The sequence below is a fragment of the Sturnus vulgaris genome, chromosome 4 (genome assembly GCF_052056855.1).
Source record: "Sturnus vulgaris isolate bStuVul1 chromosome 4, bStuVul1.hap1, whole genome shotgun sequence".
NCBI lineage: Eukaryota > Metazoa > Chordata > Aves > Passeriformes > Sturnidae > Sturnus > Sturnus vulgaris.
Genome location: NC_142246.1, coordinates 10,574,325 through 10,587,522, shown reverse-complemented (window position 1 = coordinate 10,587,522; position 13,198 = coordinate 10,574,325). Strand labels below are relative to the sequence as shown.

At 36.3% G+C, this 13,198-nt stretch overlaps 1 protein-coding gene across 10 annotated transcripts in view; it reads right to left on the bottom strand.

Moving 5' to 3' along the window:
• Positions 1-8,848: 8,848 nt before the first annotated feature.
• The window catches only part of ABLIM2 (actin binding LIM protein family member 2), a 128,039-nt gene continuing 123,689 nt past the window's right edge, over positions 8,849-13,198 (bottom strand). For all 10 annotated transcript variants that reach the window (XM_088163082.1, XM_088163089.1, XM_088163085.1 and 7 more), the window contains one exon: positions 8,849-10,591. In XM_088163082.1, coding sequence (XP_088019208.1) covers positions 10,478-10,591 — 114 coding nt within the window. In that variant the 3' untranslated portion in view covers positions 8,849-10,477. The remainder of the gene's footprint in view (positions 10,592-13,198) is intronic.

The following is a 13,198-nucleotide window of genomic DNA, read 5'->3' as shown; positions in this document are numbered from 1 at the left end:
TGCACAAGTGTGCTCTTGTGAGAAATATTGGGAACATTGGACATTCTGTACGAGCTTGTAGCTCACTTTGTACCACAGACTATGCAACTTGTTAAGCACCGTAAATTTTGATTAATAAAATTTGGTTTGTTCTAGCCAGGTTTAATGTGCTCTTCTGTCCTGTTTCATCATCTTCAGTTATTCCAAGAAGGTGATACCAAATATAACAGGTTTGACCAGGGAAATTGTATTTAGTCAGCATGTACACTGTGTGGCCACTTAGGATATGCATGAGATCTCTGGAGCCTAAAACAGGAGAACTGAATTCACAGCCCAACCTTTTCAACGTGTGTTACTTAGCCTAAAATCTCACTTTCAGCTGTTCTCTTTCTTGTATGCCTTTGGGTACGGGCAGGGAAGGACTTGCCTACTGGATGAGCTATTACAGCAGCAGCCTGCTCCTACCTGCCTTTTTTTGTATTCTGCTTCTTGGGAGTTGGCAGGGACAGCTTTGGAATACTTAGAAGTAGTGATTTTTTCAGGCAATAGTAAAGTGCTTAGGCAGTCTTGAAAAAATTAAACCATAGCTCCTCTTCTCCATGGTTCAATTGCTTGCAGCTATTGCTCTCTTTGAGCTACTTAATTTGTACCATGACCTGTAAAATATGATCTCCAGGGAGAACAATCCAGTACTTTGCTGTAAAAGCACAGCCCTTGGCTGCTGTGGCACATGCAGTGTAATCTGACAGTACCATTGATTTGTATGCTTGCAGTGAGCAGTATTTGCAGGCTTTACTGCCTCTAGTTTTTTGGTTTTTGTTTAAATTTTAATGCACACATCACATTAAGTAACACTTCAGCCTCTGCCTGCCCTAAGACATGCAAGTCTGTAAACAGGACACTTGGTTCTAGCAACACTTCAGATTACTTATTCCACATAAATGTCCTGAAGAAGTTAGGAAGCTGATCAACAGAGAAACACAGATGAGAGAGAGTCATCACAAGACCAGCAAGAAAATAAGCACTTTGTGCCCTCTGTCAGATATGAAAGTGAGATAACTTAAGGATTTGTCCTTAGGCTGTTGGAGAGATTGGTAAAGACTTTATGTCTGGTGCTGGTAACTCCATAAGGACTAAATAATGGGCCGTCTATCATGAAGACAATCATCAGACAGCACAAGCTGTTCCTCATGGAAAAACTCTTTCTCAGGCTGAAGGACTCAAAAGAGTTCTTTCTTATTTGAATTCTTAGTTTTCACAATGCTACACTTCACAATGGCCTTACTCCCCACTTTTTAGTTTGTATGTATGCATTCCATAAGCTACTTCAGCTGAAAAATACTTAGTGATTCATTGAATTTCTTTCCCATGAATCATTAATGACACTACTTAAATACAAATTCTATTTTATAGAATCAAAAAGAACAGCATATAATTCTCCTAGAATAGAATATCATCAAAATAAATCAAGTGATTCCTAAGGAATTGCCTGCATAGAAACTGAAGTCACATCATTAATAGGAAATCTGTGGTCCACAGTAACTGTATGTCATACTTTGCACCCAATAAACTTCTTAAACTAATCATCTTTTAACACAAAGTAGCAGAAAGTCAACCTGTGTAAATGTCCCTATTTGAAATACATGTCCTCCAGCTTGAAAAAGCACTTTTTAGCCTTAAGACCAAATATTCATGCAGTGTTCCAATCTCTCTTTATTCCAAATAATTCACTATACAGTTCCACTCTATCAAGAGTAACTTCATTACTGTAGAAATAATCTTCGGGCAGGACTTGGTGAAGCTTAGTCATACAGATCCCTTATCTTCCTGTAATCTTCTTAGCACTGGTTATCACAAAAGAAAAGAAAATAATCAGAGCAAAGAAAAATAAAATAATCAAGTAGTCCCAGCAGTAAAGTATCCAAATTGAGTTGTTTACAAGACTGGGACTTTAACCATCAGATAATCTGTAGTGTGTTGAAACAGAAAAGTCATGACAATGACAGACCATATTTATTATCTTTAGGATGTGCTTAAAAGAGTTATTTATGCACATTTTAAGATATTTTTTCCTCTGGAAAATCAACATTGGATGAAATCTGAGAAACACTGGCATGAGAAAAAAAATCTCTAACCATTTGTTGAGATTTATGTCTTGTAAGGTACTCCAAGCAATTTGGATTTGGCTCAGTTAAGTAATGTAAAAAGGCAGGAAAACAGTACTTTAGGCATTTAGAAGTGTGGGTCAGTTTTTAAAGATACACTCAATTCCACTTCAAATCTGCCTTGGACTGAGTCCAAAACCTGACAACTCACTAGTTTAAGAGGCCCCAAAATCTCAGCAACATCCTATTGAGAAAACAAGTGTAAGAAAACCTAATTGATGCTGCAAGTGATGACTGGTATTCCCTGAAAGTCTGCTCAATATTTTTCAGTAAGGCCTTCCACCTTTCAAGGTGCCTGTACAAGATTATGTTCTTTTTTTTTCAGTACCTTAAAGTGAAATCACAGTGGTAAGGAAAAACCTGTATGTTCTTGATATTTGGTATCAGAAAGACTGTAAAATAATCTGCCTCTTTGGATTGTTTTTTTTTTTTCTTTTCTTTGGAAGGAAGGCTGAGCTGACAAAAAAGGCCTAGAATTGGCAAAATGTTGACTTCATGTGAGACCCCAGGCTGTGACAGTGGTGTGCCAGGCAGGGGAGGTGAGGCTCCCTGGAGCAAACCTTGCTGCAGCTGCCTCCTGATGTGTCCCACCTCCTGCCCTCACATCGTGGATGCTCTCAGGGAAGAGAGGCAAAATTCTGTGCAATCTGGGCTGTCAAGAGATGGAGTGACATTACAGCAATTGCCACTCTCTTCAGTAAAACATATTGATGGCAGGATTTCAAAAGCAGGAGGAACTTACGGCTTTTTAGAATAGAAATCTTCTTCTGTTAGTTTGAAATTTTTCAGTTAGAAAAACATCACTTTCTGCAGTTGTCTCAGACACTCAAGGCATTTACAGACTAGGAATAAATGTATTTTACAAATAGAAAAAAGCTCTTGATAAAGATAGGGTCTTTTTCCCTTTCTTATCATACACTGTGATTCTGTTACAGAAGAATCAATTGTTATTAAGAACTTAATACTCAGCAAATTTTTTTTATTTTTTTTTTTAAAGAGTATCATGAGTTATTACTTCTTGGGTCCCACATAATTTCCAGTTCCACTGGGGGAAAAAGAAATTATATTTGTTGAAAAATTTGTTTCAGGAATCTTATAGTGCTGAGTACATATATGTCCCAAAAGGGCTTATGCAGCAGAAATGCCATTCACCTTTGTGCAAAAATCAAATTTGAAAAAGTGTGCATTAAAGAAAATTCAAGAGCAAGGATTATGCTGCTTTTCTATGATGCACAGACCTCTCCTTACTCTCCACACAGAGAGGTCATCTGTGCAACAGAACTATCTGCAAGTAAATACACAGAGATGTAAATACTTTAAATTAGATTATTGATTTTGAATCAGGGCAAAAGAAAAAAATGATAATAAAATATATAAAATCTATTTATAAGTATATATTTATAAAATAGATTATATAATTTATTTATAAAATATATTTATATATATATGTAAAATATATAAAAAATTATTCATTTTACAGAATCTTAATGTGCAGGTAAAAATAGTTACTTTATACTTGTATTCTTCTGTTTGAACTAAACATAAGCAAAGAATCCTTCCTTCTGATTTCAGTTTTGGAAGAGATTCTGTATAACCTGACCTTTATGCTCTGGTGCAGGTACGAATGCCAGTAATTTCAGTGGGATTAGCATTTAGTTACTGACATTTTCAAAATACTGTGCTAACATCCTTTTATTAAATGTGTATTAAACCCTCAGAATCACTGAAGAGTAGCTCTATCTTTGGGTATTACTAACTTGAAAAAAAAATCCTATTCTTGTAATTTTACTTCTTATAAATTTAAATTTTATATTAAAGTTGAATACAACAGGGGAAGATCTCCTCTAAGTCTTGCTTCATTGCTCCTTCTTTCTTTAAATTCAAGCAACATTGGGCCAAAAATGGAAACTTATTGAAAGATAAATTTTAGCTTCTATTCTGTGTTTATATTGTCTCCTGTGCCATTTAAAATGGAGTAAATTATTTCGGTAATTTTTGATTCAATTTTATTATTTTTATTTTTTATTGCATAATAAAAATAATCAGTTATCATACTTAAAAAAGGGATTAAGACAAAAAAATGCAATTTGAAGAATTTGATCCAGCAACTCATACAGTCCTCCTGGCACTTCCATCTGTCAAAAACTAATTGTCAGATGAAAAATGTCTAGTACAAAATTGGGGCAAAATGGGGAACTCAAAGTGTTTATGCTCCACATCCATAAATTTAGAGATTTTTTTTTTAAGTCTGACTAGCAAGACTGCCAGTTGAAGAATGGAGAATTTTAACCCTGTTCCTCAAGTGAATTATTCCAGGTCAGAGAACTGAAAGGAAGTTCAGACAGACCATTAACAACCTCAGTTGTTTAATTTGCTATCAATCATGGTGCCTTTTCAATTATCAGTTAATAGAAAAAAATTATAGTAGTAGTGTGAGAAATAATAGTGACTTGTGTCAGAGTTCAGAATCATGTCCACTTAAATGGAAAAAACCACCAGCAATTTGCAAGTGTGAGGTTAGGTCAAGCAAGGCATCAACATAATGTAGATTTGTAATAAAAGAAGTCAGACATTCTTAGTTTTCTTCTTCCCCACCTCCCCACCCCCCCCCCCCAAAAAAAAAAAAAGTGCTTGACATAACATGACAAATAGGAAGCCTTTATTCTGTCAGACCATTCCTGAACACAAGATACAATGGGCTGAGAGAAATTTGCAGAAGAACTATCAAGGGCAAAGAATGGTTTTAATCTTGAAAGAAATAAAAAACATTGCAATTTTTAGTGGAGGGACCAGCTAGAGAATGTAAGAAAAGAATATATCATAGCAAATGGAAGAAACAGGTCAACAGCAAATCATCCATGACACAAACATAACCAAATTCAAAACCAGAAATCAGCGGTATCCAGACTTGTAACAAAAGGTGAACATAGAGTAGCTGGGACACTGATGCACAAATTATGATACATTTACCTGTGTGGGACACGGTGCTTTTGCCTGGTTTTGGTTTCCTCCTGATCAATCTGGAGCTGCTGCCTGTCCAGGCTGGCAGGGAAGGTCTGGCTGGTCCCAAATGCTTGGGTGCTGCAGATGGGTGTCCAGGCGTTACAGACACACAGAACTCATGACAAAGTCACACGTCCCTGTGAGCACAGATGTCTGACACCGAGGGGAATGAAGACAATGCCCTAAACCACGAAAAGTAGCAGCATTTAGAACTAACTTCCCTGAGCTGTAACTCACAGAGACGGTGGTTGTGAGGAGGGAGTAATAACCTGCTGCAATAACAGAACAAACTGCAATTTGCTGTGGGTGCTTCATTTCCTGGGAGTTAACTGAGATCTTGCTTTTCATGGCCATGCACTTTTACTGAGTACCACCTTTTCTAACATGGCTTTTCACAGACTAGAAAAAGTGAGAAGGGATACAAAGACTCAAAAAGCCTGAGCCAGCACCTCCTATGAGCCTTTAAAGATTTAGCCATACCTCAGAGACAGTTTGGATATGAAGAAGGGATGCAAGCATCCTGTATAAATTTACATATACAAAAGAGTCACATCTGTCATTGTGATATGAATAACAGTCATCTTTTTTTTTTCTTTTTTTTCAGATACTCAAGATTTATGCAAAATTATAGCCACAACTGAGACCTATCAAGTAATCACATTGGTCAAAGGTCAGTTGAGGTCTTAGGAAGCTTATAAAATGACTCTGTCCTTTTCCTCACACAAATCAAGGGACAGAAGTATATGAATATAATGACACTCTGAAGCTCATGCACCAGAGTTGAGTGCCAGACAGAAGTGCCTGGGATCTCATCTAGCTCATCTGCAAATAACAGAACAGCATTTTCCTGCAGGTATGTGAAATGTCAAATAGATAGCTCCTCAAAATCAAAATGCAGAGTGCAAGACCAGGCATCTCTCTTTGTCTGAACTGTATGTTTTTTGCCCATGTAAAATTAGCCTTGTCTCAGAGGGTTATTAGATTTCAGGTCCTGTCTCACAACTATGTATTTTGTTTCTGCAATTACAGGTTTCAGAGTTCTCCCCTGAACCATGAGGAAAAGAAATACCAGAAGATCAGACAAAAATGTCCAGCCTTCTCAGACAGCTATAGTGGTAACCTGGCATTTCTATCTGGAATTGTTGGTCAGATATTCCTTCAGCAACCACAACCCCCCACATATCCCTTTGTCTCAAAGACTGTGATGGTGAAATGTTGGCTCTTTCATTGCTGAGTTTGAGACATGTCTTCTTTAAAATACATGAGGTGAGAATTAGGTTCTACATAGGGCTGACATAAGCAGCTGAGACGTACAGCTCAGATCCAAGAATGAAAATTAAATCTCTGACAGAATTCCCCTGCTTCTTGTATACATATCAAAATAAGTTTCTCCAAGAGCTATATTGATCCTTTTGAACTGCATAGTCACATCCATACTTTTGAAAATGCTGAAAATGTCCTTGAAAACAAGAGTATAGAACAGTAACTTAATAAGTCTAAAGAGCATTATCTGAAAAACAGCCTATGAGTCGAAACTCAGTTTTTTACTGCCAGCACCAGACCACACTATCAGATGGAACATTCTGGCAAAGTCTTATCTCATTACTCTGAATGCCTTTTCCATTTCGTAATACTATGTAAGATTAGCATATGGAACCCTATTAAAATAATCCTGAATATTTACTATGCACATGTCAGCCTATCCACTTTAATTAGACACTCAATAGTTCCTGAAAGAAAACTACATGACTAAAATTTCAATTTGCAATTTTTAAACGGGGAAAACATGATAGATTTTAGAAACAGAAAATTGTATTCTCTGGTATATTATGGTCTGGTTTATGGAGTTCAGGTGATGTACAAACAGCTTAGCAATGAAGTAAATTACAATGCTACTCACTTTATGGTCCTTTTACACTGGTATATTTGGCTGGTGCCAAATCCAGCACACAATATCATACTGTAAATGTGAATTTAGTTAGTCTAGAGAACATAACTGAATAGGTCACTGCACCATATGACAGTAGATGCTTTAAATATAGAGTGATACATTGGCATGTATCATGTGAAAAAACGAACAGCTTACCGAGCTGTGCCACCTTTGCACAGAACAGACATCTACAGATCATTTCAAACTTTCATGGAAATGAAATAAGGACACACAAGAGTACTTGTTCATCTAAAGTCAGCAAAGGTTTTGTGTATGGAAGCCAAAATTCCTTTTTGGTTTTGGCTAGTAGTAGGAACGTAAGTTGATAAACTGACTGTCTTCTAAAACATTTTTGCGTGTTTGGCATTGAATGCATGACTGTTTAGTGAATGGTATAATAAACACAAAAAAATTACTGTGCTAGGGAGTTTTTAGAGATCTGTGCAACTCAAAGTACTTTCCTGATTGCTTGAAAGTGATTTGGTAACATGGTCTAGGAACTGCCAGTCGTTTTAAGATTGGTATTCCACTGACTTGGTAAAAACTGGTTAATTTCCCCCCAACAGACTGTAGGTATATCATTAATTTCATCCAAGATTAAACAGCCTGCAATGTGTACTTCTGCAGAGTAATTGCTTTCTTTATATTCAGTGGACAGGAATATGATAGGGCAAATTCATCTCACATTTTGAAAATTAGGATGTGAATGAAGAGCTTTTTTTCTTTTCACTGACTATAAAAGGAAGCACAGAATGACAAAGGAATTTGTCAGCAAATCTAGAAAGAGGAAGGGGTACAACTCCTAACAGTATTGGGCATTGAGATAAGAACTGATGCTCATGAGCTAAGAAGTCTAGATGTGGGGTATGTAGAACAAGAATTGTATCTGATTTAGCTCATGTAGGACAAGGACCTTCAAGAGACACTTTTAAGGCTTGACATAGTAACAGATGAACTGTCTCAAAACAGTGTAAATGGGTCAAGTAGTTCACATGAGCCCACCATCCTCACTTTCTCCTGGTGCATAAAACAGCAGAGTAGTACAGAGCTGTTGATTGCCTGTGGTGCTCAGTAATGCACTTTTTCCTTACTGCACAGGTTGAATCCCACACCAGTACAAAAGCTGCTTTGGTAAAGAAATTTTCTAATTATTTATGAAAATCCATACTGAACCTGATCTGCACTGATACATGGATTTCTTTGATCAACGTGTGATTTTCTTAGTTGCTGAGAAAATGCCTGTAAGCAATATGGTGTCCCAGGAATGTGTGGATGAGAAGAGTGGTCATTGCCAAATCGCCAGTCGTCAAATTTCCTCATAATAGTGCTCCAACCAATTGTTCTCCTGGATTTAGTTTTTCATACTTGCAATGGACCCTGCTGGTCACCTTTAGGATTGGCCCATTTCAATAGGCTGCCATTTTTCACAAAATAATGCAACAAGCTATTCTAGGTTGAAGAGTGTTATGGATGTGGTCTACATGTGATCAGGAGCTCTCATTTGAAACTGGCTCATGGTTCTCTACACAGGCTGAACGTTCTGCACATCACCAGTGAAGCAAATTTTGCTTGGTGAGATGTGACAGTCGCTTGATGGATTGTTTAAATCAAGCCAAACTTTAAAGAAAATTTACATTCAAAGGTACAGTCAACACTCTCCTCAGTGAGCAAATTTAATGCAAATTAGATACTATTTACATTAATATCACAGGAAGACCTTATCCAGAGCAGCAATATGATCTAAAAAATTATACACACGTTAACAAAGTCATTCAGTTATGTCTTTGTTTTAATGAATTTTTTTAAACATTTGTATCATCAGACAAAACATTTAGGTCATGAGAAAATATTTATTTCCAACAGCATGGACTTTGAAAGTTAGTTGGAAGAAGGCATGTTCAATGCTATGATTTTTCCAATGCTGGGTCAGTTGAAATAGTGTGTTGTAGTGCATATATTAACCAGTTACCTTAGGGAAATGAGAAAAGACATAGTGAAGTAGGAGGTGAGTACAAACATCCAAGGCAGTAAAAATGCAGGATACTGACACATGGCTGAAAAATGTACTTTTTGTAATGCTCATTTAGTATCACACAAAACTAGCAACTCACTTTAAAACATTCTTTGTCAGCAACCATACCTCTGACCAAATGAAACTATTAAATTTAATACAGTCTTTCAGCTGGAAGAGATATTAAGGTCTAACACTTATATCAAATGCTTAGATTTTGTTAGCTTTGCTTGTTATTTAAGATAGTTTCAAGGTACTGCACTGGTATCACATAGTTTGTTTTTTTTCAAATTGACTTGTACAGAAACATGCAAATAGTAATGCATGAGGGTTTTATGTATTTGATTCTAATTGTCTGTATTACTGATAGAGCACACCAAGCTTTTTTTGTTACATTTTATGCTGAACTGTTCCATTTCCATATCTATCAAATGCCATCACAGTTTTCATGGCTTACTGTCTAAAGCTGAGAAAGTAAGAATGTCTTCACTTAGCACATATATTAATGAAAATAATTATTTTATAGATAGAGATATCTATCTACATAGTAATTAAGATTACATGGTATTTTATCAGCATGAAATGTAAAAAAATCATTCTTCAAACACCCCAAACTAGTAGGAAACCACAGTCAACTGGCACAATACACTCTTAAACCAGTTTTTTATAAGGCTTCAGTTTTCCTGATGAATGGAACTAAATCTTAGTAGGTCTGTATATATTTTAGTAATTATAACCGTTTTATGTCACAATATATTCTTAATAAAATAAAAACTCTGGTGTTGTAATTAAAGATAGCTAGTTACCTTCTAGACAAATATGATCTTTTAAAGAGTACGCTGTGTTTAAATATAAGAAGTAGAATTAAGGTGCTTCCATATTTCTGCTTTCATTCTTAAAAAGTACCACAGATAAACAATTGCAATAATTGCTTGCAGATATGCTTTTCTTTGGCTTTTACCATATCTTCAATAGCATCTGATCCCCCGCTGGAAAATTTCTATAATAATTACTTACTTGATTTTGTAAAAATTGCATTATAAAACTGAATGGAACAAAATGTTGAATGCATTTCCTGTGTACAGCTACACTTTCTTCTCTTTCAGAATTTCCATTTGCATCAAGCAACAAATGCAAGCAACAATAAATTTAAAGCTAGATTTTTTGCACATTGTAAACTGGGTAGGACCAGGAGTTACTGACAAAACCAGCTGGAAATGCAAGATTAGCAAATTCTCTGTATCCCAACACATTACCATCTAATCTGTCTTGTTTCCCTGACACATACTAACACAATGAAGCTGGACAATGGTTCAACAGCAAGTGCATGTGATAGTTCTGGCAAGACTATTTTTGTTTTGATTAAGCACATATTTCATCCAAGAGGGTTTAGAAAAGCAGGGCCTTTTTCTTCAGGTCATTCCTCTTCCAAAGTGCCAGACGATCAAATTCCTCAATACTCATTTTGAAGACTTCCTGGAACTCTTCAGGGGACAAATGCCTCTTAAAAATGAAAATACAAAAGATATCATTAAGCTTGTCTGTGCACAGGAATATTTCTGCCCTAAGTTTTAAAACACACCACAAAATAATGCATTAGGGTCTGCATTTAAAGTCCAAAATTGTTTTTGGAAAAGACTGCATTGAAATGAAATGAGCTCAGACTAGCTGGGAAATGAAATTATTGATGGCAGTAGTGACTTTTGAAAAAAAGCAATCTTTTCAATATAATTCTAACTGAGCAGAAGCTATGGTTTTTGGGAAAATGTATGTTTATCCAGGGTGCCCAATGACAGAGCACACTGAAGCAAATTTAAGTGATTTCAGGACTTTAAAGAGATTGATAACCATGTTATTTTACAGTTGGATTTATTTTGCCTTGATCTTTAGTGAGAGCAATGGACACCACACTCGTCCACTAACAGCAACCTTGTAACAAAGGAGAGAGAGCATACTGTTAAATTCTGAAATCCCAAATGTGCTTATCTATGGGGAAAGACTCTAGTCAGAAGTTCAGGCCGGATAAAGTAGGGGCTTTTTAAATGTCAAGAAATATGCTTCTAGCTGATGTTTTTGTACTTTAATATTAAAAAAAAAATAAAAAGAGATTGAGTAAAAGGGAAGAAATCCAACGTAAAGAATTGGAGGGAGGCAGGATAACAACTCCCTTGCAATTAGCATCCACACAGAAAAGGTAGAAAAGGTAAACATGTGAATATATTTGGAACTAAAATTTCACTTTCCATTTATTAACAAAGACTTCATCTTTTTAATGTAATTTACTCAAAAAAACGAAATAAATTGTTTGTAAGAAGTCAGTATGTATAATTACTTTGAATGGTTATCATGGATTCTTATTTCTCAAGAAAGGACAGCATTGTTTTGGGGTTTTTTTCCCATGAGATTCCATATATTCAGAACAACAGTGACTAAGATCTTGGAACTGAGCCTTCACTTTTCATTTGACAAATGACAGAAACCCACCATAAGTGCTGCTCCCAGCATGGAGCAAACACACCATGCATATTTAGCAAAGGAGATAATTTTTCACATGAAAATGAGCAACACCTGACAATGTGTTTTAGTAACAACCTCTCATTGACAGAATTTAATTCTATTTGGCTCAGAAAGAAAAAGTAACTTCTCTCTGCATTGGTTTTTTAAGAATATCTTCCTGTTATCCAGTGGACAAATACAATTAAATTTAACTTTAGAAACTTCCCACAGCAAGGAACATGTCTGTAGGCTGTAGGATTGAAAAAGAAGTCTGGATGAGCAAAGTGTGTAATATTTTATTTTATTTTACTTTCTAGATTATGGATAAGACTCAAGACATCTCACTCAGGAGAAAGCAGTGGCAAACTTAGTGGTAGTTCTTACTCAAAGAGAAAATGAGAAAGCCTATATACCCTTGCAGGTAAAACTACCTTGCCAATCTTCCAAACCCACAGAAAATTACATAACACTTTAAAAGGACTATGTTTTCACCATTTTTCTTTTCCTGAGGTAATTTATACCATAAATTATGAGAAACTACTGCAGTCTCGTCAGATCTGTTCCAGTACTGAAGGTCAATGAAAGAAAACTCAGACCCCTAAATCACCCCTTTCCTCCAGGGTGCCAAACATTTGCTACATCTTCCCCTCCTAAGGAAGGTTGCCACCTATTTCAGCACAAGCTGTGCAATTCCCCCTTCCCTCTCCAGTGTTGTACTTTGCCATTTATCCTTTTGCTTTGCCTCAGGCTTAGTGAGCTTTCGATGCACATGCAGCTATCCAAGCCAGAATGACACCACTTTCACTCTTTGCATACACTCATTTTCTATTTCTTACACCTAAGTCTTGTTTTATAACAGCACCATTTTCTTCCTCCTCACAAAAGGTCTCACTTGGTGCTGCCTGGTCTGAAAGCAGTTAACAGTTTCCAGCCAGGGACAAAGTAACTGAGATGGGAAAAGCATAAGCTCACTTATTTCCACATCCATTCAATTAGAGTTTCTTTGCTTTTAATTTTCTTCCACATATGCCCTCATCTCAAGGACTAACAAACTGACTTTCATATTAGCAGTTTCTCACTCCATCAATGCTTTATCCACGTGCAAAAATAATTCTGGTAGAAGGAAACATTTTCCCTTTGGTCTGAATTCTCTCTTAGAATGCCAGTCTGTCCCCAATGTAATGCATTTCCTGCTGTTGTCCCTGCATCTTAGAAGCTGTCACCATACCCTTCTTAAGCACCACGAGCTCCAGATTTATTTGGGACTGACCCTACAACCAGCAATGAGTTCTGTCTTCAAATGTGGAATAAAACCTTGGTCCCAGAAAGATGTCATCAAACTGGCAAAGCTTCAGATAAAAGCACTGGAAGTAATCATGGGTTGCAGTTTGATTTATGAGGAAAGTCTACAAGGCCTAAGTATGTGTAAGCTCAGCCAAATGATGACTAAGGTAAAATATAGTAATACCTACAAGTATATGAAGGGTCTAAACACCAGGGGAATACATCAGTGTCAGAAGTTTATGGTCACACTTTTCTATGTATATGTGATACTAAATTTTGCCTGCACTATTGTTGAGACTTTCTTAACAGCTTTCCTTAAAGCTTTAAAAC